The sequence below is a fragment of the Geotrypetes seraphini genome, chromosome 2 (assembly GCF_902459505.1).
Source record: "Geotrypetes seraphini chromosome 2, aGeoSer1.1, whole genome shotgun sequence".
In the NCBI taxonomy this organism is placed as follows: domain Eukaryota; kingdom Metazoa; phylum Chordata; class Amphibia; order Gymnophiona; family Dermophiidae; genus Geotrypetes; species Geotrypetes seraphini.
This window is the reverse complement of record NC_047085.1, coordinates 445,907,114-445,928,382: the sequence shown is the minus strand read 5'-3', so window position 1 is coordinate 445,928,382 and position 21,269 is coordinate 445,907,114. Positions and strand designations below refer to the sequence as shown.

Here is a 21,269-nt window from a genome sequence, read left to right as displayed (position 1 = left end):
ATAAAAGTTAGCCCGAGAGCAAGTCTCGATGGGCATGGGTAACACGGGGCTGGATGGCTCCCGTGTTGACCCATCGGGATTGGCTCTGGGAGGGCAAGTAGGAGGGACAGGCTAGTGTTAGCTGTTGGGATTGGGCTAGGCTGTCCCTTCGAGTTTGTGAGTCAGGGATTGGTGGGGAATAGGATGCGGGGCGGGGTTAGTCTTTTAATGTAGAAGCAGGCGCAGAGGTCGGGGTTTTGCTGGGTTCACGGCAGTGGGTTTTTTCCCACCCTCCCTCCCTCATTGTTGGGTTTTTGGTTGGCTCCCGGGTTGGGAGCTCACGAGTTGCAGGCGGGGTCTGAGCTACAAAAAGCCGGGGCTCATCTGGAGATGAGTGGCAGAGGGGCAGCTGGTTCGGAAGCGGGTCCCAGGTGGGCTGGTGACCCGACCAAAGGGGCAGGGTGGCACCTGCCACCCCCTTGACCCTTGCTGACAGGGGCAGGGTCATGGGGCCAAAAAGCTGTTTATGGTACTGTGTTGTAGCTTGATGGTATAATTGGTTATTTGTTATTCTAATAAATAGAGCTGCGACTCGTTTTTTCCAAACTGTTGTGTGATTTTTGAGGGATATGTGTGTGTGTGGTGGGGGGTCGGGGGGGTTGGATTGGGGGGGGGGGTGGGGGGAGACCGAGGGGCCATTCCAGGTCCAGCTGTTACAGAATCTGAGCTATAAAGATCAGTGGAAAAAAACAAAACAAAACTGTAGCTGATACTAAATATAGTGTCCAATTCCTGAAAAGCAAGCAGAAGATTCTCCAATACAAAGGTGATCCCCTCCAGCATTTATTATTATAATTTGTTTATTTGCTTGCTTTTATAGTGGTCTAACAGGTTCCCTGCTCGACTTTATTTTGTGTGCCATCGTGTACTGCTGCCATGACAATCTCGGCCGTCAACTACGGAGCATTCAGACTGGTTGCACAGCAGAGCAGTCGAGAGCTGGGGCTGCCTCACTGCCTGAAGTACACTACAGGGTTTTGGTGCCGAGGGGCGGAGTCCGGCCGCCACTCAGAAGCGCTGTCGTCTTCTCTCCTGATGACGTACGCATCTGCGCGCGCTCTCATTGAGCAAGCTCAGCTCTGGACTGGACTGGAGAGGGGAGAAGTGCTTGCTTTAATACTGGGCGAGACCAGGACCGTCAGGGGTAATGGCTTCCTGGCAGTGACCCTCCCACTTAAGACTAGCTTTGTAGTGCTCTGTAGCGTCGATGAAATCTAGGGAGGGGGGAGAAATGTCCAGCTTGCGTGCATCATCTACATTTGCTAATGTGTACTATGTTTTGTGATAGTGACACTCGATTACTCTTGCCAATGCAGCTTTTTGAGGTTTTCAAGCACAAAATATAATCTAGCTAGTTACTGTATAAAAATGGATATAAATGAAACGTAGGCTTCTAGAAATTCGTGGTGCCACCGACAAAGATCAATTCAGTACTCTCCTCGTTTTCCTGATTCACCGGTACAATTAGTGCCCTCCCTGCAAGCTGCTCCGTCTCCGGTGCTGACTTTTTACCATTTCCCCTCACTGTATCCTGTTCAGCTTACAGATGTATTCCTGCTGATCTTTACTAACAAGCTAACTAACTAAAGATGCAACCTTTTCAATTGGACTGCAAAGAAAGGGTTGGACAAGTTCCTGGAGGAAAAGTCCATAGTCTGTTATTGACAAAGACAGGGGGGAAGCCACTGCTTGCCTTGTACGGATAGCATGGAGTATTGCTACTCCTTGGGTTTTGGCCAGGTACTAGTGACCTGGATTGGCCACCGTGAGAGCGGGCTACTGAGCTTGATGGACCATTGGTCTGACCCAGTAAGGCTGTTCTTATATGGCAGGTCATCTAGTTTTGTTTTGAGCGCCACCAAGGAACTTTATCTGCTGATCTTTGCTATTCTCTCCCCCTTCCATCCGTTGCACTTCCAGAATTTCTTTTTCCGTGCTATGCTCAACCTCATCCTCTGCAAGCTGGAGGAAAAAAAAAAAAAGTGCCGGCGTTTGCCCCCTCCCCCTAGCTTCCCTGGGGGTGGGATGAACGTGTTTTGCAAGTGGGACGCGCTGTTCGCCTCACTCCGGCAGAGGTCAGCTCTGCTGCTGAGTTTCCTTTCCCGGAAGGGCAGGGTTTCTGGAGGGGGCTTTCCCGGAGTCCGCTTCGCTTCGGCTGCTGGAGCTCTTGGACGCACCGCAGTGTGACAGGCTGGGCTCTCGCCTGCGGGACCGGGCCGTGGGCATGTCCTGGAGTTTCGGGGAGCGGCGGCGGCGGCGACACTCTCCGCCCCGCACCTGGCTGCACACCCACTGACTTGGTTGCACCTGCAGGGAGAAGCCGAGCGAGGAGAGGTGAGATTCTCCGTAGGGGCAGGCGGAGAGCTAGCGTTTAAGTCGCCCTCCCAATTGTATGTTTGTTTCTTAAGCCAAGCTTAAAACGAGAGTACTCTTTAACCATTGATATACTGTACATAGGTGATCGGAGTTCGGAAAGTTCTGTATAGTTGCCTCAGCTTCGCTGCAAACATACGGTTAATTTTATTTCTAATTCAAAGTATTTTTTTTTTAAATTAGGAATATTGCTGGGATAGGTTTTTCATCGACCTTTAAGCATGCTTACAGCTGGGGACAACATGCTGAGAGGTCTGCTGTACTGGTGTGAATGCAAAAAAAAAAAAAAAAAGCCAGTTAAAGCAACTTGTGGTTCATCGCAATCTGAATTTAATCGTTTTTTCTCTCATGGATTTATTCTTTCCTCTGTTTGGATACTGTTGTGTCTCAATTCGGGCTTTTGTTATATAGTCCAGTGTTTTTCAACCTTTTTTGGGCAAAGGCACACTTGTTTCATGAAAAAAATCACGAGGCACACCACCATTAGAAAATGTTAAAAAATTTAACTCTCTGCCTATATTGACTATATATAAAGTAATTCTCTTGAATAGGAATCAAATAAACACAAAGAAAGTATTTTATAATTACTTTATTACAAAATAAAAATTATAAAATACTTTATTCAGTGCGAAACCTGGGCCTGTTTGGCTGAACACAAAGCTGATATTCTGGCTGGAATCGAAGAAAGACACACACGTAGCTCTTCGTCAACAGCTCTCAGTCTCTCTCTGTATTTGGTTTTTATAGCATACAAAAATAGACAAATATACCCTCCATCCTTTTTATTAAACCACAATGGCAGTTTTTAGCGCAGGGAGCTGCGCTGAATGTCCAGCGCTGCTCTTGACGCTCATAGGCTCCCTGCGCTAAAAACCACTATTGCGGTTTAGTAAAAGGTGACCATATTGTAAAATATAAACAGCAGATATAAATTCAGAACTGTGCATAGTAAGTGAAGGGAAGTTTTCATCTCTGGGAATTTACCCAGTTAACTATTAAGTTATTTGGGCAAATTCCTTTGAAAACTGTGGTAATACTGCCTCCACTTTGCTAAATTTAAAATAAAATCATTTTTCCTACCTTGTCTGGTGATTTCATGAGTCTCTGGTTGCACTTTCTTCTTCTGACTGTGCATCCAATCTTTCTTCCCTTCTATCAGCCTGTATGCTTTCTCTCCTCCACACCTCATTCCCTCCCCCAACTTTTTCTTCCTCTCTCCCTGACCTTTCTTTCTTTTTTTCTGTTTCTCTTCTTTCCTTCTGTTTCCCTGCCTGCCCCCTTTCTTTCTTTCTCCCTGCCGTTCCCCAAGCCACTGCCACTGCCATCGGGGAACAGGACCCACCAATGGATAACAGGCCCCAAAGCCGACGCCGAAGCATGCTCTCCCTGACGTCAATTCTGCAATCGGAGAGGAAGTTCCGCCCAGCCAGGCAGCGATTGGCTGGCCCGAACTTCCTCTCCGACTGCAGAATTGACGTCGGGGAGAAGAAGACTTATCGGCTCGATAGATTAGATCGCCAAGACAAAGTGAGTCCTGGGTGATAGACTCACTTTGCCTTGGCGAGCTACTGGCGCCCCTGCCTCGGGCCCCCTGTCAGCTCCGGGCCCGGCGGCCCTGCGGCACACCAGGCAACATCTCGCGGCACACTAGTGTGCCGCGGAACAGCGGTTGAAAAACACTGATATAGTCCAATGATCCCCCAACCCTGTCCTGGAGGACCAAATGAATATACATGAGAGAGATTTGCATATAATGGAGGTGACTGGCATGCAAATCTGCCCCATGCATATTTGTTAGGGCTATCCCAAAAACCCGACTGGCCTAGTGGTCCTCCAGGACAGGATTGGGGACCACTAATATAGCCTCCTTGGTTTTGACAATCTGCTTTGCCTGCTTCCAGGTTTTCTGCTATGAGGACAGTTGAATGTCTTCAGGTGGTTCTGAAAAGATTCGGCCCCAAGAATATCCCAATTTAATAATATCCCAATTTAATAATACCACAAGCAGTTCAGAGCAGTTTACAGAGGAAGAGACTGTACATATACAGCAGGGATCTCAAAGTCCCTCCTTGAGGGCCGCAATTCAGTCGGGTTTTCAGGATTTCCCCAATGAATATGCATTGAAAGCAATGCATGCACATAGATCTCATGCATATTCATTGGGGAAATCCTAAAAACCCAACTGGATTGCGGCCCTCAAAGAGGGACTTTGAGACCCCTGATATACAGTGATGTTACAGAAAATATTGTCAAGTATATTGGTAACAAATTTCAATTACATTAGTAAGCCCAGAAAGGTTAGATATAACCGGAAATATGTCAGAGATACAGCAGGTATGAGTGTCGTTGCTTATGTAGAAGGAGCTTTTAAATATTTGTATCGTTTAAAAATGGTCCGGTTTAAAGATGTTGCTTGCTTCAACTATCAAATATCATCAAAATATATATGTTGCCAAAGACGGAAAAAAGCGGTGTGGGTAACTTTATTAGTCACAGTGGACTTCCCTTCTGATGTATGTGAAAGGGTGTAATTAACTCATACATCCCACTCCTATATGTTTTAATGCCTATTGCAGAAGGAGGGAATTCCCTTCCCATACTGTGAAGAGAAAACCAGCCAATGGAAAGAAGAGATATGGGGATTTACTTCTCTTCCCTAAGCAGAAAAGGGTCAGAGATTTCCTTTTGCAGACCATAGATAGAGCAGTAGCAGTGGGGCGAGGGGTGGTTTATCAAAATGGCTTACTGTGGTCTTTTCTGAATTTCCTAGCAGTCTGCAATACTGCCATGCAAATGTAGTACAATGAGGTCATTAACATCAAAATGAGCATTCTGAGTGATTCTCTATCATTGCCGAGTGATTCTCTAACTGTTTTGTGCCACATTTGCATTCAAAATTTGCCGACAGTAAGGTTTGGCAGCTCAGACCCCCCCCTGCAGTTAAAAAACAAATAAACAAACCCCCAAATCGAAGATCGGCAGGAGAGATGCCCACTCTCTCTAGCCACGTCACACAATCCCCTGACACTACTAACCCCACCCCCTCCACCCCCCTCAGCGGTAGAGATGCCCACTCTCTTCTGCCGTTGCCCAACCCCCTCCCCCATTCACAAAGTCTGGCCAGAAGGATGCCTGCCTACTCCGACTGGCAGGCCCATCTCTTACAAAATGTCAGACCTTCCCATTCCCAGAGTATCCTGGGATGCAGGGAGAGGCCTAAGTCTCTGATTGGCCCAGGCACTTAAGGCCTTTTACTAAGGTACACTAACAGATTTAGCACATGGTAACGATTAGTGTGTGCTAAATGCCATGCAGCCTAGTTTATTCCTATGGGCTTCTAGCATTTAGCGCATGCTAAATTCTTTAGTGAATCTTAGAAAAAGAAGCCCCAAGTTCGAGCATGAAATTTATCTGGATTTGTGTGTACCCTCTGAATGCTGCTTTGTACTTTGCAGTTCTGTGTGCAGACATGAAAGCTTAGTTAAAATAGGCCATTGTAAAAGCTTTAGGAGAGCAATGGGCTAAGAACCAGGGAAAGCAGAACTGAAATCCCAATTGCCTCGGCAGTAGAGTTTGAGCAAGTTAATTCACCCTTCATCAGCTCTCTGGGGCAGAGAAATGCACAGTGTCTGAAATGTAACTCAAGAGTGAGCTTGAGCTTGAGCTTGTGCGAAATGTCAAAGAGGGTTCAGAAAAAAATGAATGCAAAAACATGAAGATACTGTGAAGATGTGAGATCAGTGCAGTAATGAGTGTTGTAGTAGTAATATGCTGGTGGAGATTACCCCCTGATCTTACCTACTGGTGATGTAGAGGAACAGAGGAAGTACATCACAGAGCAGAAACTAAAATTAAATCGGTTGAAAGGGCAGTCGCAGAGCATTTAGTTTCACTTCTGCTATATTTGAGGTGTTTCCAGAACCAAAATGCAGAAGAATACTTGTGAGATTTCTGCACATAGTTGAATTATGTGGTTTATAACCAGTCGGGGGAAGGGGGGGGGGTTGTTGAGATTGCCAGGGCTGTAAAGTCAGAAATGTACCGACTTCAACCCAAGCTTCAAAATAAAAAAATAAAAAAAATAAACTTTAATATATGATAAATGTATCAGTTTATACTTATACTGTATATACATAGTTTATTCCTGGACAAACGTTATACAGTAAAACCTTGGTTTGCGAGCATAATTCGTTCCAGAAGCATTGTAATCCAAAGCACTCGTATATCAAAGGTAATTTCCCCATAGGGAATAATGGAAACTCAGACGATTCGTCCCATAACCCAAAAACTTTAATACAAATTACTATTTGTACTTGTATTGCAAGAACTCACTCATCTAGAACAGTCACTACACTCCTGCAACGTCAGAGAGAGAAGAACCATCGGCTCAGTTGTGATGATGTGATGCGTGTATACTGTATGTACTCGTATTGCAAGACATTGCTTGTATATCAAGTTAAAATTTAATAAAATGTTTTGCTTGTCTTGCAAAACACTTACAAGCCAAGTTACTTGCAATCCAAGGTTTTACTGTATTTACCAGTGCTTTAAATCCAGAACAAATAATTTAAAGCCTAATGTCAGTCGGAGTGGAGGGTTTGGTATACCGACTCCACAGCCCTGGGTTTTTCATTGATAAGTCTTTTGTAAGAGTGTATGTTCATAAAGCAAGTACAGTTTCTTCTTTGCAAAATGAGCTGGAGAGTATTTTACAACTGTATGATTTCATAGCTCCATAATTGGTTTTGCACCTGTAGACAGTGAGCAGGAAACAAGTCAGTCCATCCTTACTTAAGAGTAGCAAAGCCTTCCTGTTTTTCCAGCGTTCTGCATTTGTCACTTTCGTGTGAGCAGCTGTTTTTTTTTTTTTTGGGGGGGGGGTATCTTTAATTCCAAGCATGCTAAATCTAGATCTGTCTGTCTCTGTTGATGCTTCTTAATTATTTCCATGTATTTGTGTCATGAGGTTTAGGAATTCTGAAAAACATAAACCAGATCGGTCTGATCTTCTTTCAGAACTTGTTTGTTATATCTCAGTCACATTTCTGTTTCAAATGAGTTCATGTTAAGTTTTCTGTTTATTCGATCACATGCTGAGTGCAGCCATCATCATTCTACACAAGAATATTTGCCTAAACTATTATGACACTTGTAAAAATATTCTTTAAGGAATATAACAAAACTAGCAGCAAGGCCACTTTGGCCCATGCTCAAATCCTACCTCTAGTCCTAGAAGCAATTAGCGCATTAATATACACATATTAACATAGTAAATGATGGCCAATAAAGACCTGAATGGTCAACCCAGTATGCCCATTAGCTAAACCCATTAAAAATACATGATTAATTAACTTTGATATTTCTCATTTTTGATATTTCTGGGTCATAGACGGTATTGTCCTAGGTTCCAAGTGCTGAAGTTGCTGTCCAAGCTCACTCCAGCCTATCCAACCATCCTGATTGCAGAATATCTACCATAAAGTCTGTCCAATAACATCCTCATGTTCTAAGTTAATGGCATTCCCATTGATGCCCTCCCCAGCCCACCCTACACCAAATCACCACATACGGGGACACAGACCGTACAAGTGTGCCAAGTACCGCCCTTAGTGCTTTTAATTTACAGCCTTTGTTTTCTAATTAGAGGTCCTCTATGGTTTATCCCACGCTTCTTTGAATTCCATCACCATTTTCCTCTCCACCACTTCCCTTGTACTCAGAAGGCTCTAGCACAGGAAACAATCCCCCTCTTTTACAAAACTGCGCTAGCGATTTATAGCACAGAGAGCCGCGCTGAATGGCCCGCGCTGCTCCTGACGCTCATAGGAACTCGATGATCATCGGGAGCAGTGCGGGCCATTCAGCGCGACTCTCTGTGCTAAAAATCACTAGCGCGGTTTTGTAGAAGAGGGGGAATGTGCGCACCAAAGATTAGTGCAAATTTCATTTAAATGTAAAGAAACAGATGTAAATGAGGTCACTAGCTATTCTCTCCCATTGCTCAGAGAAACAGCACACACATATACAACCCCCCCCCCCAAAAAAAAACAAACAAACAACCTAACACCAGTTTCGAGGAAATAGAAAAGTAAATTTCTCATGATTTTCCTTTTAAAATTTGCTCACTTTGATTTTATTTGAAAGAAGAAGTAAGCCCATTCAAGCCTTTGAGCACTGGTGGTGAGGAACAAATGTGTATGAGTTCAAGCAAAACCGGGAAGTGGAATCATACATTGGTGCTTGTTTTCTGTGCTTAAACATAAGCTTTTCAAGTGAGAAAAACATATTTGAAAAGCTTTGTATTTACAGAGCAAAATAATGGTGCCGATGTGTGCCTGCACCGAATGGGCAAGTGCACAAGAGCTTTGCTTACTGCAAAATTTGCATATCATTTTCATGCTGTTAATGTTGACCACTGTGCACTGGTTCCGTAGTATTTTGTGGCGCTGTTCCCTATAGTGCTGGAGTTCTGAGCACTGGTCCGTCTGTCACGTAACCTCTTGTTTTTCAGTAGTGGTTTATGTTTCCCACATAATAGCCATTTTAAGGACCAGAGACACTTTTTTCACTGAGAATCACAATGCTTTCTAGTTTTGTATTCACTTTTTTTATATGGAGAAATCAATTCATCTTTTTATAGGTATGCATGTACAGTATTTAATTCAAGCCAATCTGGAACAAGTAGCTTATTTTATATATATATATATATATATATTTGCACCATTTTTATTTCAAATATTTTGGTGTGAGCTGTGTTTTGATAATTGGAATTAACTGACACACACTTTGTTTTCCTACTTCTAGCTTAGTTACATAGAGCATAATGGAATATATGAGCACCACAAGTGATAACAAGGACGGGATAGAGTTGATGTTGGCACATTTTAACATGGCCGACATGGTGGAGATCATGGAGAAGCTGTACATTGATGGCGAGCCTGTTACTGATGATGTCAGCATGATCACTATGTATCAAGACCTGAAAGACACTGAAGACTGTGCAGAGTCCCTGTTGCTTGGTGGACAAGAGACCTCGCTGATGTCAGCTGTCAGATACGGCACTTGCCAGGACTTACTCAGCTTTGCGAATCAGGTCTCCAATGCAGCAAAGCATTTGCACAAATATCCACAGCAGGAATTCGGGATTATATTAAATAGGGTATGCTGAATCTTTTCCTGATTTTACTTTTTTATTCTGTATGCTTAAGTCTTTAGTGGTGCTGGATTACCAACACTAAAAACTGAGGTCCATTTATACATTGACTAGATATATTGAGATTGTTTTATTTGAAGTATTTCAGAATATTGTTCTTGTATCCTTTATCCACAGTATCTTTCTCTTTGGCCTCACAGTAAGGTCTCCTATCCCAGCTCACATCTCCAGTGATGAAGGGAGTGATACCATGTTTCCCCGAAAATAAGACCTACCCCAAAAATAAGCCCTAGTCCTGGGATTCACCAGCAATTCTTTAACCCGACCCCACTGCTGCCCTCCCCCCAAATCGCGCAGCCGAACCCCTGCTGACTCTCCATCCTTCTCTCCCCGCCGACCGCGAGCGAGCCCTACCTTCAACCGAAGCAGTGTCGGGCCGGCAGCACTCTAAACAGGCTGCTTGGCCTTGGCCTTGTCCATCAGGGATTTCACTCCTGAGGGTCTCCTAAGGGTCTCCTAAGGGTATTATCCCTCATTAAGGAGGGAGGGAAGGATAGAAGCTGGACAAGGGTTATGCTGCACAAGGGATGGGAGGGAGGGAAGGATAGTAGCTGGGCAAGGGTTATGCTGCACAAGGGATGGGAGGGACGGAAGGATAGAAGCTGGGCAAGGGTTATGCTGCACGAGGGATGGGAGGGAGGGAAGGATAGTAGCTGGGCAAACTTCTGCTGCACAGGGGGATGGGAGGGAGGGAGGGGAGGAAAGATGCTGCACATGTGGGGGATAGAAAGAAAAGAGGAAGAATTCAGGTGAAGGAGAGGAAGGGAGAGATGATCATGTACATACCCCTAGTGCCTTTTTTGGGCCCCAAATGAATATGACACTGTCTTATTTTGGGGGAAACACGGTAGTTGAAGTATGTTCTGTGCTACTTGCTTGGACAGCTGAGGGTGGTATCATGTGATCCTAGCTCCTTTTTCCCTATTTTCTCCTACCTCTTTCTACCTTAAATTTGGTCTGATTTGGCAGCAGCATCCTTTGAGCAGATAGCTCTGAGGCATTCTGTATCATTCATTGGTTGTCACTGAAAGTTTCAAGTTCAAGTTTATTAGAACATAAGAAGTTGCCTCCGCTGGGTCAGACCAGGGGTCCATTGCGCCCAGCAGTCCGCTCCCGCGGCGGCCCATCAGGTCCATGACCTGTAAGTGATCCTTTGTCTAAAACCTTTCAATCCCCATTTTTCTTCTATCTATACCCTTCCATAATCTTATCTCTATCTCTATCTCTATCCCTCAATCCCCGTACCCTTCAGGAACTTGTCCATTCCCTCTTTGAATCCCCTTAATGTACTCTGACCTATCACATCCTCCAGAAGCACATTCCAGGTGTCTACCACCCTCTGAGTGAAGAAATATTTCCTAGCATTGGTTCTAAACCTGTCCCCTTTCAATTTCTCTGAGTGCCCCCTTGTTCTTGTAGTTCCCAATAGGCTGAAGAACCTGTCCCTTTCCACCTTCTCTATGCCCTTCATGATCTTGTAAGTCTCTATCATGTCTCCTCTGAGTCTTCGCTTCTCCAGGGTGAAGAGCCCCAGCCTTTCTAGCCTGTCTGCGTATGAAAGGTTTCCCATACCTTTTATCATTTTTGTCGCTCTTCTCTGAACCCTCTCAAGTATCTCCATGTCCTTCTTTAGGTACGGCGACCAATATTGGACACAGTATTCCAGATGCGGGCGCACCATCGCGCGATACAGCGGCATGATGACTTCCTTCGTTCTGGCTGTAATACCCTTCTTAATTATACCCAACATTCTGTTTGCTTTCTTTGAGGCTGCTGCGCATTGTGCATTTTATATACTGCCTATCGAGATTATCTAAGCAGTTTTAGAAGTATTTTCATATCTGTCCCGGTGGGATCACAATCTGTATAACATACCTGAGGCTGTGGAAGACTGAGTGACTTGCCCAGGGTCACAAGGAGCAGTGCAGGGTTTGAACCCACAACCCCAGGGTGCTGAGGCTGTAGCTCCAACCACTGTGCCACACACTCCTCTCTCTCTCTCTCTCTCCCTCCTAAACTATGTTGCCTCCAGACAAGTCTGACCAGGAAACTCATCCTTTAATCTGGAGCTAAAAGATGAATCTCCTGCAAGTGAATTACAGGACCGGCCCGAGGGTCGCTCGCTCTCTAGGGAAACCTCCAGCCATATGCACCCACGTCCAGCATCTCTCCTTTCTTTCCCTGTGCTGTCACTATTTCGGCCATTCTGTCTCCGGCGTGGGCCAAAGCAAGAAATTTGATGTGTGGCCTGTGCGTATTTGGGTGCACTCCAATCCTTCATTGTGATCCACCCCTCTGATGCAAAGTTCCTGTGAGTTTCCAATTTATTAATTATTTATGAAGGAGGTTGTCGGAGCAGTTTTTACATTCAGGTACTCAAGCATTTTTCCTTTTCAGTCCTGGTGGGCTTGCAATCTACCTAATGTACCTGGGGCAATGGAGGATTCAGTGACTGGCCCAGGGTCACATGCTGGGCTTGACCCACAATCCTCAGGGTACTGAGACTGTAGCTCTAACCACCAGGCCTAGTGATGTGGCTAACCTTCAGCGCATGCAGGTACTCAAAGGCCTGCTGCTGTCGCTGCCCGTTTCCCAAATTCTGCTACCTTAAGCAGATACTGTCGGCTCCGGGCGGCTTTCCCGCAGAGGAGAGAATCCTGCATTCACCGTGGGCCTCATCTGGGGCAGCCTCCTTGGAGCGGCTGGGGCACGGGCAGTGTGTCTGGGAGGGAATGCATGGATGGGAGAACATCGCAGGGGAGGAGACATAGGCATCCTGGGACTGTCTGCCAAGTCTCTTCCCTGAAGAAGCCCTTTCTGGAAACGTCAATCGCTCCTCCTAAACTTACTTGCTCCACTTCATCACTGACGCTGAAACCGTGGATTGAAGACAAAGTTTTATTTTATTTTTCTTTCCAGCTTATGATTTATCTTTAATCTTATCTATTGTTTTGCCTTTTGTCTTTGTTTTGTTCTATTTCTATCATTTAAATTTCTCCAGAATTCTACTGTTCAACGGCTCCCCCTTCTGCTTCTATTCCTTTCTCTCCTCTCTTCTACCTTCCAAAGTATCATGCTGTTTTAAAATGTTAATTTTATTTTTATTTTTCCTCTAACTCTACTTTTCACTTCTCTATTACCCTCCAGGTACTTTAGTTAGATTGTGAGCCTTCGGGACAGTAAGGGAATTTTTCAAGTACCTTTCTTATTTCTAATCTTAATGTATATTTTCTGTAAACCGCTTAGAACCTAACGGATGTAGCGGTATATAAGAAATAAATTACATTACAAATTACATTACATACTTAGTTCATCTAGTGCAGGGCTGACTCTGGTGAGCTGGTTTCATTTCCCAAGGTGTCCCATTTGTATCTGTATTGTATCTGTATGTATGTTTAACAGCACTATAGAAATAAGTGCTACTGGTAGTTCAGGTATGTTACTTCTTTTTTTTCACCATCTTACTGAAATGATCTACCTAGCTACTGTTACTAGCAAGTGAACTGAGCGAGGGTGTGGTTTTGGAGGGGGGGATGATATAATCTCATTATAAACTTGCAGATTCAATTCTCCAACATACTCTTGTTCAATCTTTGATACTCAGCACTTTGGACTACTGTAACTCAGTCCACATTGCCATCGTACAAACATGCTCAGATTGCGAAGAATACAGAATGTAGCAGTATGTTTGATCTTTGATTTGAAGAAATCGGATCATATTACATCCTACTATAGAGAGCTCCATTGGCTCCCATTTGAAGCCCGTGTGCTGTTCAAATTGGGGACACTTTGTTATAAAGTCATGTATGGTCAGTCGGCTGAATACCTGTCAGAACTATTCACCTTGTTCAAAGCAAATTGCCTACTATGTATTACCTCTTTATTTGGTTTTCATCCGGTTCGAGACTGTACCCATAGAAATTTCCAACAGCGCTTACTTGCTTACCAGGTGGCGAACTGGGATAGGGAACTCCGTTCTTTATTCATAAGGTCTTGTTCTTACATTCATTTAAGAAAATTAGTAAAATCGATATTATTCACAAGATTTCTAGAGAATTAAAAAAGATTAATGTCTAATTCTGTAGATCGCTGGGATTGTCTAGCATTTTTACTTTTTGTGAACCACATCGATCCGAGAGGTTTTGCAGTCTAGAAATGTAATATTTATAATAATAATATGCTAAGCGCGCATGCGTATTCTTATCCCGTGTTCCCTGAGATCTGATCTGTCAGGATGTGGCCGGCAGAGTGCGCATGTGCGCGTCGAAGGACCGGCCAGGTAACACACCACGACTCCCCCCTCCTCCCCCCCGCCGCCGCCACCCCTACCCGGCACACCACTAACACGCTGCGACTCCCCCCCCCCTCCGGCCGATTCTACCCACCACACCAGAAACCCCCATTGACCCTCCCAGCTGACCCTCCCACCGCTACACGGCCGACAAACCTCGTAGCTCCAGCAGCATCCCAGGCACAGTAAACACACTGCTTCGCGGTCTTCTACTGGCCTAATTTCCTCTGCCGCGTACCTGCATTTTATTGTAAACTACTTAGATCTATAATATGCTTAAGAGGTATATCAAATGTTAATAATACATAAATCACAAATCTGCTGTCCCTTAATATTAATGCCAGAACTCAAACAGCAACAGCACCACTTTTGCCTTTTCACAACTGAAAACATTACATCAGATCTAGAATCGGTGCTTTCAAGCTGGTCCTGCAGTAACTTATTGACTTATTGACTTTTATGGAACATCCACAATTAATATGGTTGAGATAGATTTGCATTCAATGGAAACAAAGCGTGCAAATCTCTCATGCATATTCATGGTGGATATCATGAAAACCAAACTGGTTAGGGAATACTCCAGGACTGGTTTGAATAACACTGGCCTAGAACAGGAATATACTTCCTCCTGGAAAAAGAATAAGCCAAACTGCTATAGATTCCTATATAGAAACTATTCATTAGCAGAAGCCCTCACCTTTGTCATACACAGAACATGGGCTGACTCTTATCTCATATAGAATAAGAGACATAAGAATAGCCTTACTGGGTCAGACCAATGGTCCATCAAGCTCAGTAGCCCATTCTCACGGTGGCCAATCCAGGTCACTAGTACCTGGCCAAAACCCAAGGAGTAGAAATATTCCATGCTACCGATACAGGGCAAACAGTGGCTTCCCCCGTGTCTTTCTCAATAACAAACTATGGACTTTTCCTCCAGGAACTTGTCCAAACCTTTCTTAAAACCAGCTACGCTATCCGCTCTTACCACATCCTCCTGGCAACGCATTCCAGAACTTAACTATTCTCTGAGTGAAAAAATTTCCTCCTATTGGTTTTAAAAGTATTTCCCTGTATCTTCATCGAGTGTCCCCTGGTCTTTGTAATTTTTGACAGAGTGAAAAAATCGATCCACTTGTGCCCGTTCTACTACACTCAGGATTTTGTAGACTTCAATCATATCTCCCCTCAGCCGTCTCTTTTCCAAGCTGAAGAGCCCAAACTGTTTTAGTCTTTCCTCATACGAGAGGAGTTCCATTCCCTTTGTTATTTTGGTCACTCTTCTTTGAACCTTTCCTAGCGCCACTATATCTTTCTTGCGATAAGGAGACCAGAGTTGAACGCAATACTCCAGATGAGGTCGCACCATGGAGCGATACAGGGGCATTATAATACTCAGTCTTGTTAACCATCCCTTTTTAAATAATTCCTAACATCCTATTTGCTTTTTTGGCCGCTGCCACACATTGGGTGGATGATTTCATCGTATTGTCTAAGATGACACCCAGATCCTTTTCTTGGGCGCTAATCACCAAGGTAGACCCTAGCATCCGTTAACTGTGATTCAGGTTATTCTTCCCAATGTGCATCACTTTACATTTGTCCACATTAAATTTTATCTGCCATTTGGATGCCCAGTCTTCCAATTTCCTAAGGTCCACCTGCAATTTTTCACAATCTGCATGCATTTTAACAACTTTGAACAGTTTAGTGTCATCTGACAATTAGAAACAGAAACATGCAAACTAAAACCAAGGAAACCCCGAGAGGTCTGACTGCATACAGTCCAACACCTGAAAAGGAAAACTAAAACATGTTTCCTTTTTTATATATTGATCAAAATATGAAGACACACTACATGCACATGCCCAAAGCTGACATTTCAATCATGGCTGTGGAGTCGGAGTCGAGGAGTCGGAGGAAATTTCGGGTACCTGGAGTCGGAGTCAGAAGTACAAAAAACTGTGGAGTCGGAGTCGGAACATTTATCTACCGACTCCATTTTTGAACTTGGCATACCAATCACGAGCGATTCTTTCAGCTATAGCACTCACTATATACACAGCACAAATGTTGCGAGCAGCTTCTACGGCCTTAGAACCTTGATTAAAAGCAAAAAGAAGGTGGTGTTGAAAATGCTAATTTCTCTCAACTTGACATTCTATTTTAACGATCTGAAAATTAACCAGTGCTGTGGAGTCGGAGTCGAGGAGTTGGAGTCGGAGGAAATTTCGGGTACTGGAGTCGGAGTCTAAAGTACAAAAAACTGAGGAGTTGGAGTCGGAACATTTATCTACCGACTCCACAGCCCTGATTTCAATCACTAAAAATGTTTCTTTTTTACCCTATTTATAGTTTTTTTTAAATGTTTCTAAGCAAGGTGGCCCCTCTCTCTCTCTATTCCTTTCATAATGTTGGTCTTCTGAGACCTTTTCAAGGTTTCTTCCAATTTCAGTTTCTTTCTTCCATATTTTCCCCTGGTGGAATTCTGTGCAATATAATTGAAAATTCTGCAACATTTATTTGTAGTGTTTTATGTAGGAATTCCCCAGTCATAAGGCTGAAATTCCTTCCTGTCTTTTCTCTTCTTAGCCTCCAGCTTCCTCATTTCCCTCTGCAGTTCTGTCTCCCTCTAAATCTCAAAAAATACCAAAAAGAGCAGTAATTTCACAACCAAATAAATATCAAATATACAAAGAGAGTGGAATGAAACAAAAATAGAAATTAACTTTATCAATTCAATTGCACTAATAGATCATAAATGGAAGAAGGCAAAACCTCAGACCGTATTGTTACGTCTCATAACATCCAAAGGCTATTGACAAATGCCCCATTATTCAGGTCTGATACAGACCATTTAACTTTTCAGGAAAGCTATCTTCATGGCTCAGTCAGCACTAAGGCTTTTCTAACTGATTCTCTGAAGAAGCACTAACGAAATGGATCCGTCAGAGTCAGTTACTATGCCATTAAGATAAGTGGTTTCCATTAATTTTTTGATTTTCTGATAAGCTTCATAGAATTAGTTTCTGTGCCACTAAGATAAGACAAGTGTTTTTTATGAATTTTTTGATATTATAAACTGAGTCAGTTTTGAAATCTTTATCTATTTATAACAAAACTGCTATTTTTGCACAGAATTTTTCATATGACCTCATACAACTTCATCATTAATTTTGACAATCACATTAACATTATTTATCCAAAATTATAAAATCCATTGAAAATTTTTTTAAACAATATTAATTACAGCACTTAATGAATTATTACATTCACATTAAGGGGATGGAGGCGGACTAATGATTGAAACCACAATATTGCATTTACCAATAGCCTTTGGCTGTTATGAGACTTAGCAATACGGTCTGAGGTTTTTCCTTCTTCCATTTATGATCTATTAATGCAATTGAATTGATAAAGTTAATTTCTATTTTTGTTTCATTCTACTTTCTTTGTGTGTCCCTCTAAATCTCAACATGATGCATAATTTTGTCTGTCCCTAAAGTCTTTTCCCACGTGCAATACTCCAACCTCTTATTCTTTCTCCTCACCTCTCCAGCTATTACTAGATCTTTCCTTCCTCCCCATCCTCCATGGCAAGCCTTCAGCTTGCTGCTCCCACCCCCTTGGCATATTCATCCTTTTATTCTGCCCCCCAACCCCCCATTGTGCACTCATCCCTTTACTCTGCCCCCAATCGGACAGAAATTAAATTAAAAAAAAAGAGAATGACTGCAGATGGTGGATGATGAAATGCATGTTTGTCGACTATCGAGCCTCATTTTAAGTTAATTTGCACTCAAAAACAATCACATCCATTGCATTGATAGCAATTCTGTTCTATCTACGGTACTTTAGTTTCACCGTTGTTTCAATTACCCATACGTAGCTGAAATAATTTTAAATAAATAATTCCCAAGTTTAATTTTTTGTTGGTTTTTCAATTTTATAATTTGAATTATAATGTGCCACGAGAAACATTTGCTCTGTTTAGTGTGCCGGAGCTAAAAAAACATTGAGAGACTCTGTGTTAAAGTCCTAGTGGCAAGCTGCCTGTTGGCCTTGTTTCAGCAATGTGTATTATTTGCCTGTTTTTAGCTTTGTTTGCACGTATTATTGTTGAAGTGGATACTTGCAGGGCTCTAGCAAAATGTCTGCCTTTATTGCTCTCAAGTTACCACTTTCCGGATTGCTTTAATATTTACCAGTGTTTTTCTTCTGTAGATGATTGCTGTCAAACATGGGCGCTATCAAATAGACTCTGACGTACTCTTGTTTCCATGGAAGCTGACTTACAGGAATATTGGCTCAGATTTTATTCCCAGAGGAGCTTTTGGGAAAGTACATTTGGCACAAGACCAGGAGACAAGAAAACGAATGGCATGCAAGCTGGTATGTTGATAGAAGGCTTAGCTTTCCAAAAGAGTTCACAGAACTGCTTTCAGGACGTTGCAAAGAAAACCTGTAATTGATTTGGGTGTGCTAGGGTATCCTTGTTTAATTTTACAGAGCTGTACATAAATGTCACAAAGGAATGCATTTGTACATTTTAGGGTTCCCTTGCCATGCCATTACTGAATGCTATTTCTTTGATGAGACAAATTCACTATTGAAACACTGCCAAGAATCTAAAAAACGCAAACTTTAAAAATGTTGGGAAGACGTAGCAAAAATGAAGGCAGAATATTTTTCAATTTCCAATAGCTATCAGATTGATAAGCCTAGAGGATTTTAGATCACAGTTTCAGGGTCAGTTTTAGATATGCTGGGCCCAGGGCAGAAATTAAGGAGGGGGGCCCCAGATTTTTCTCCTCCCTGCCTCTCACCCCCTCCCTCCTCTAATTTTCCCACCTGCCATTATTACCGCACATAAAATAACTTTAAATAAGATGACTTCTTTGCACACAAAACACTGATAGTCCTTTACCAAATACAGAACAAGGGACTGCAAATAGAAATATGAAGATCAAAATTGAATTTGGAATCCCCAAGAAATTAAACTGCAATACTAGAGTAACAAAAGCAGAAGGGCATTTCTTTTTGTAGTGAACATAATCAGTGCCACACCAGGCCCCACCAAAATTAGCCACCTCCTTTACTATGGCAGGTGGAGATCCCAAAACCCCTGCCAGCTGAAGACCATCTTCTCCTCCTCATCTTCCTCTAGTCTGGCAGCCAGAAATCTCCGAGCTCTGCAGCCAGCTGCAATATCCCTGAGTTGCCATGGGTTGCAGAGCTTGGAGAGATCTGGCTGCTGAACTGGAGGAAGAGGACTTCAGCTGGTGGGACTTGGGATTCCCTGCCAGATCAGTTATTTATATTTTGCATTTGGGCAGGGTGAATGGAGAAAATTTGGTGCCCACCCACTTTGAGCTCTACCCTTTCCCCAATCAGCTGTCTGGCTATGCGTCTGAACACAGTACAAAGAGACCTGTGATGCACATATCCCAAAGCTAACAAATTCCACTTAAATTAAAATAAATTACCTTTTATCTACCTTTGTTGTCTGGACATTTTATTTTTCCATCATGTTGGTCCCAGTTTACTACTCCTGCATCCGATATCTCTCTTTTCTTTTTCCTCCCTCCCATTATCTATCATCTATTTTCATGCCTCCCTCCCTCCCACCAGTTTCTGGGCCCATCTTTCATCCTCTAGTCCCCTCCCAGCATTTGGTGCAGCATTTCCCCCTTTCTCTCATCCCTTCCTCCTACAACTAGCTTAAAATAGCTCCAGGAGGCATATAGCCCAACATATCTTCCCCTTCTCCCCAGCACAGCCTGACATTTCTCTCCCATTTCCCTCACCTTCAGGTCTATAAAAATCATTTCTTGTGGCTGCAACTCTGATTGGCTGCATTTTACATCCTTATGCATCCCTTCTGTGTTTCTGTCCCTTTCCTTTCACCAGTTTCAGCATCTGCTCTCAAAGTGTCCTGATCCAACCATTATATTCATCAATTTCCCCTCTGTATCTTTGTTTTTCCCTGTCCTGCATTTCCCTCTTTGTCCGTATTCCATCCTGTGATCAGCATTACTTCACTATTCCCCCCACCCCCATTCAGTGCTGGCCCACTGTGGCCTACTCTTCTTCCAAACCTAGGACCTTTTCCCTCCCCTCTTTCTTCCCTTCTTCCCTCCCCCACCCTGGGGCCAGGATCTCTCACTCTCTTATCCCACTCTTCCCCCCCCCAATTCTGTATGTCTCTTTCATAGGTCTCCAGGGTGTATCCCTCCCTCTTCCATTCAGCATCTTTTCCTCTTTCTTCCCCTAGTCAGCTGGTTACTCTCGTCACCCCCCCTTCCAAGTTGGTGCAGCATCTTTCTTGCCCTCTCCCTCCAGCACCTCTTCATGTCTGTCCTTCTCTCCCTCCCAGTCAAGAGAGTAGCATTTAGTTCCCTTTTCCTCTCCACTGCAGGTCAAGCATTTCTCCCCCTTCTCTCTCACCACAGGTCCAGCATCTCTCCCTCCCGATGGTGCTAATGTGCCTCAATCGCTACTGGCAACGGCACGATTGAAAAGAGCTACCCCAGGGCCTCAATCTTCCCTATGATACATCCTTGTCCAATCCATCATCCTCTCCAGATTGGACTATTGCAACTCTATCTACTTAAGCCTAACTAAGAAAAACCTCCACAGACTCCAACGGATTCAGAATGCCGCGGCCAAGCTCATCTTCGCTAAAAGTAAATTTGACCATGTCTCCCCGCTCCTGGCCAAGCTCCACTGGCTTCCGATAATCGCCAGGGTCCACTATAAATGCGCCTGTTTAACTTTCAAAATCCTATATGGTATCCTCCCTCCCTTTATCCCTCTTTCTTGGAATTCCTCAAACCCTAATACCACCAGATCCTCCCACAAATTAAAACTATCCTTCCCCTCGCTAAAAGGCATTTCCCACACAGGAAAGCTAGGGACCTCCCTCCACTTCAAAATCACTGAGCTCTGGAACAACCTTATCTCCCCTCTTCGGAACTTGAGCTCTCTCCAAGTTTTCCGCAAACATCTGAAAACCTGGCTTTTCTCAAAAAATGTAAGTCTCCCTCCAACTTAGGAATCAAGGAAACTCTTATATCTTGGCATCCCAAGTCCTCTAAATTTTCTTCACACTTCTACCTCTAACCCTCTGTTGTAGTTCCTTCCTATTTCTCCTACTGTAAACCGTGTCGAGCTCAACGAACGTGGAGATGATGCGGTATACAAACCTAAGGATTAGATTAGATCAAGAAGTTGCCTCCTCGGATGCAAATTCTTGTTCCAGTTAGACAGGAGCATCACAGGGGAGGCTGAGGCACCCTCCTTTCAGTTGCTGCAATGTCTCTGTCAGCAGCAATTGAGGTAGGTTAGAAGCAC

General features: G+C 43.6%; 1 protein-coding gene across 2 annotated transcripts in view; it reads left to right on the top strand.

Annotated features, from left to right (window-relative positions):
* The first annotated feature begins 1,020 nt into the window (after window positions 1-1,020).
* Window positions 1,021-21,269, top strand: part of MAP3K8 (mitogen-activated protein kinase kinase kinase 8) — a 46,505-nt gene continuing 26,256 nt past the window's right edge. The window contains exons 1-3 of one of the 2 annotated variants that reach the window (XM_033931449.1): window positions 1,021-1,183; window positions 9,217-9,571; window positions 18,141-18,308. In XM_033931449.1, the coding sequence (XP_033787340.1) occupies window positions 9,236-9,571; window positions 18,141-18,308 (504 nt within the window). In that variant the 5' untranslated portion in view covers window positions 1,021-1,183; window positions 9,217-9,235. Of the gene's footprint in view, window positions 1,184-2,063; window positions 2,374-9,216; window positions 9,572-18,140; window positions 18,309-21,269 lie in introns of those variants that run through there. The other variant, XM_033931448.1, reaches the window with a different exon arrangement.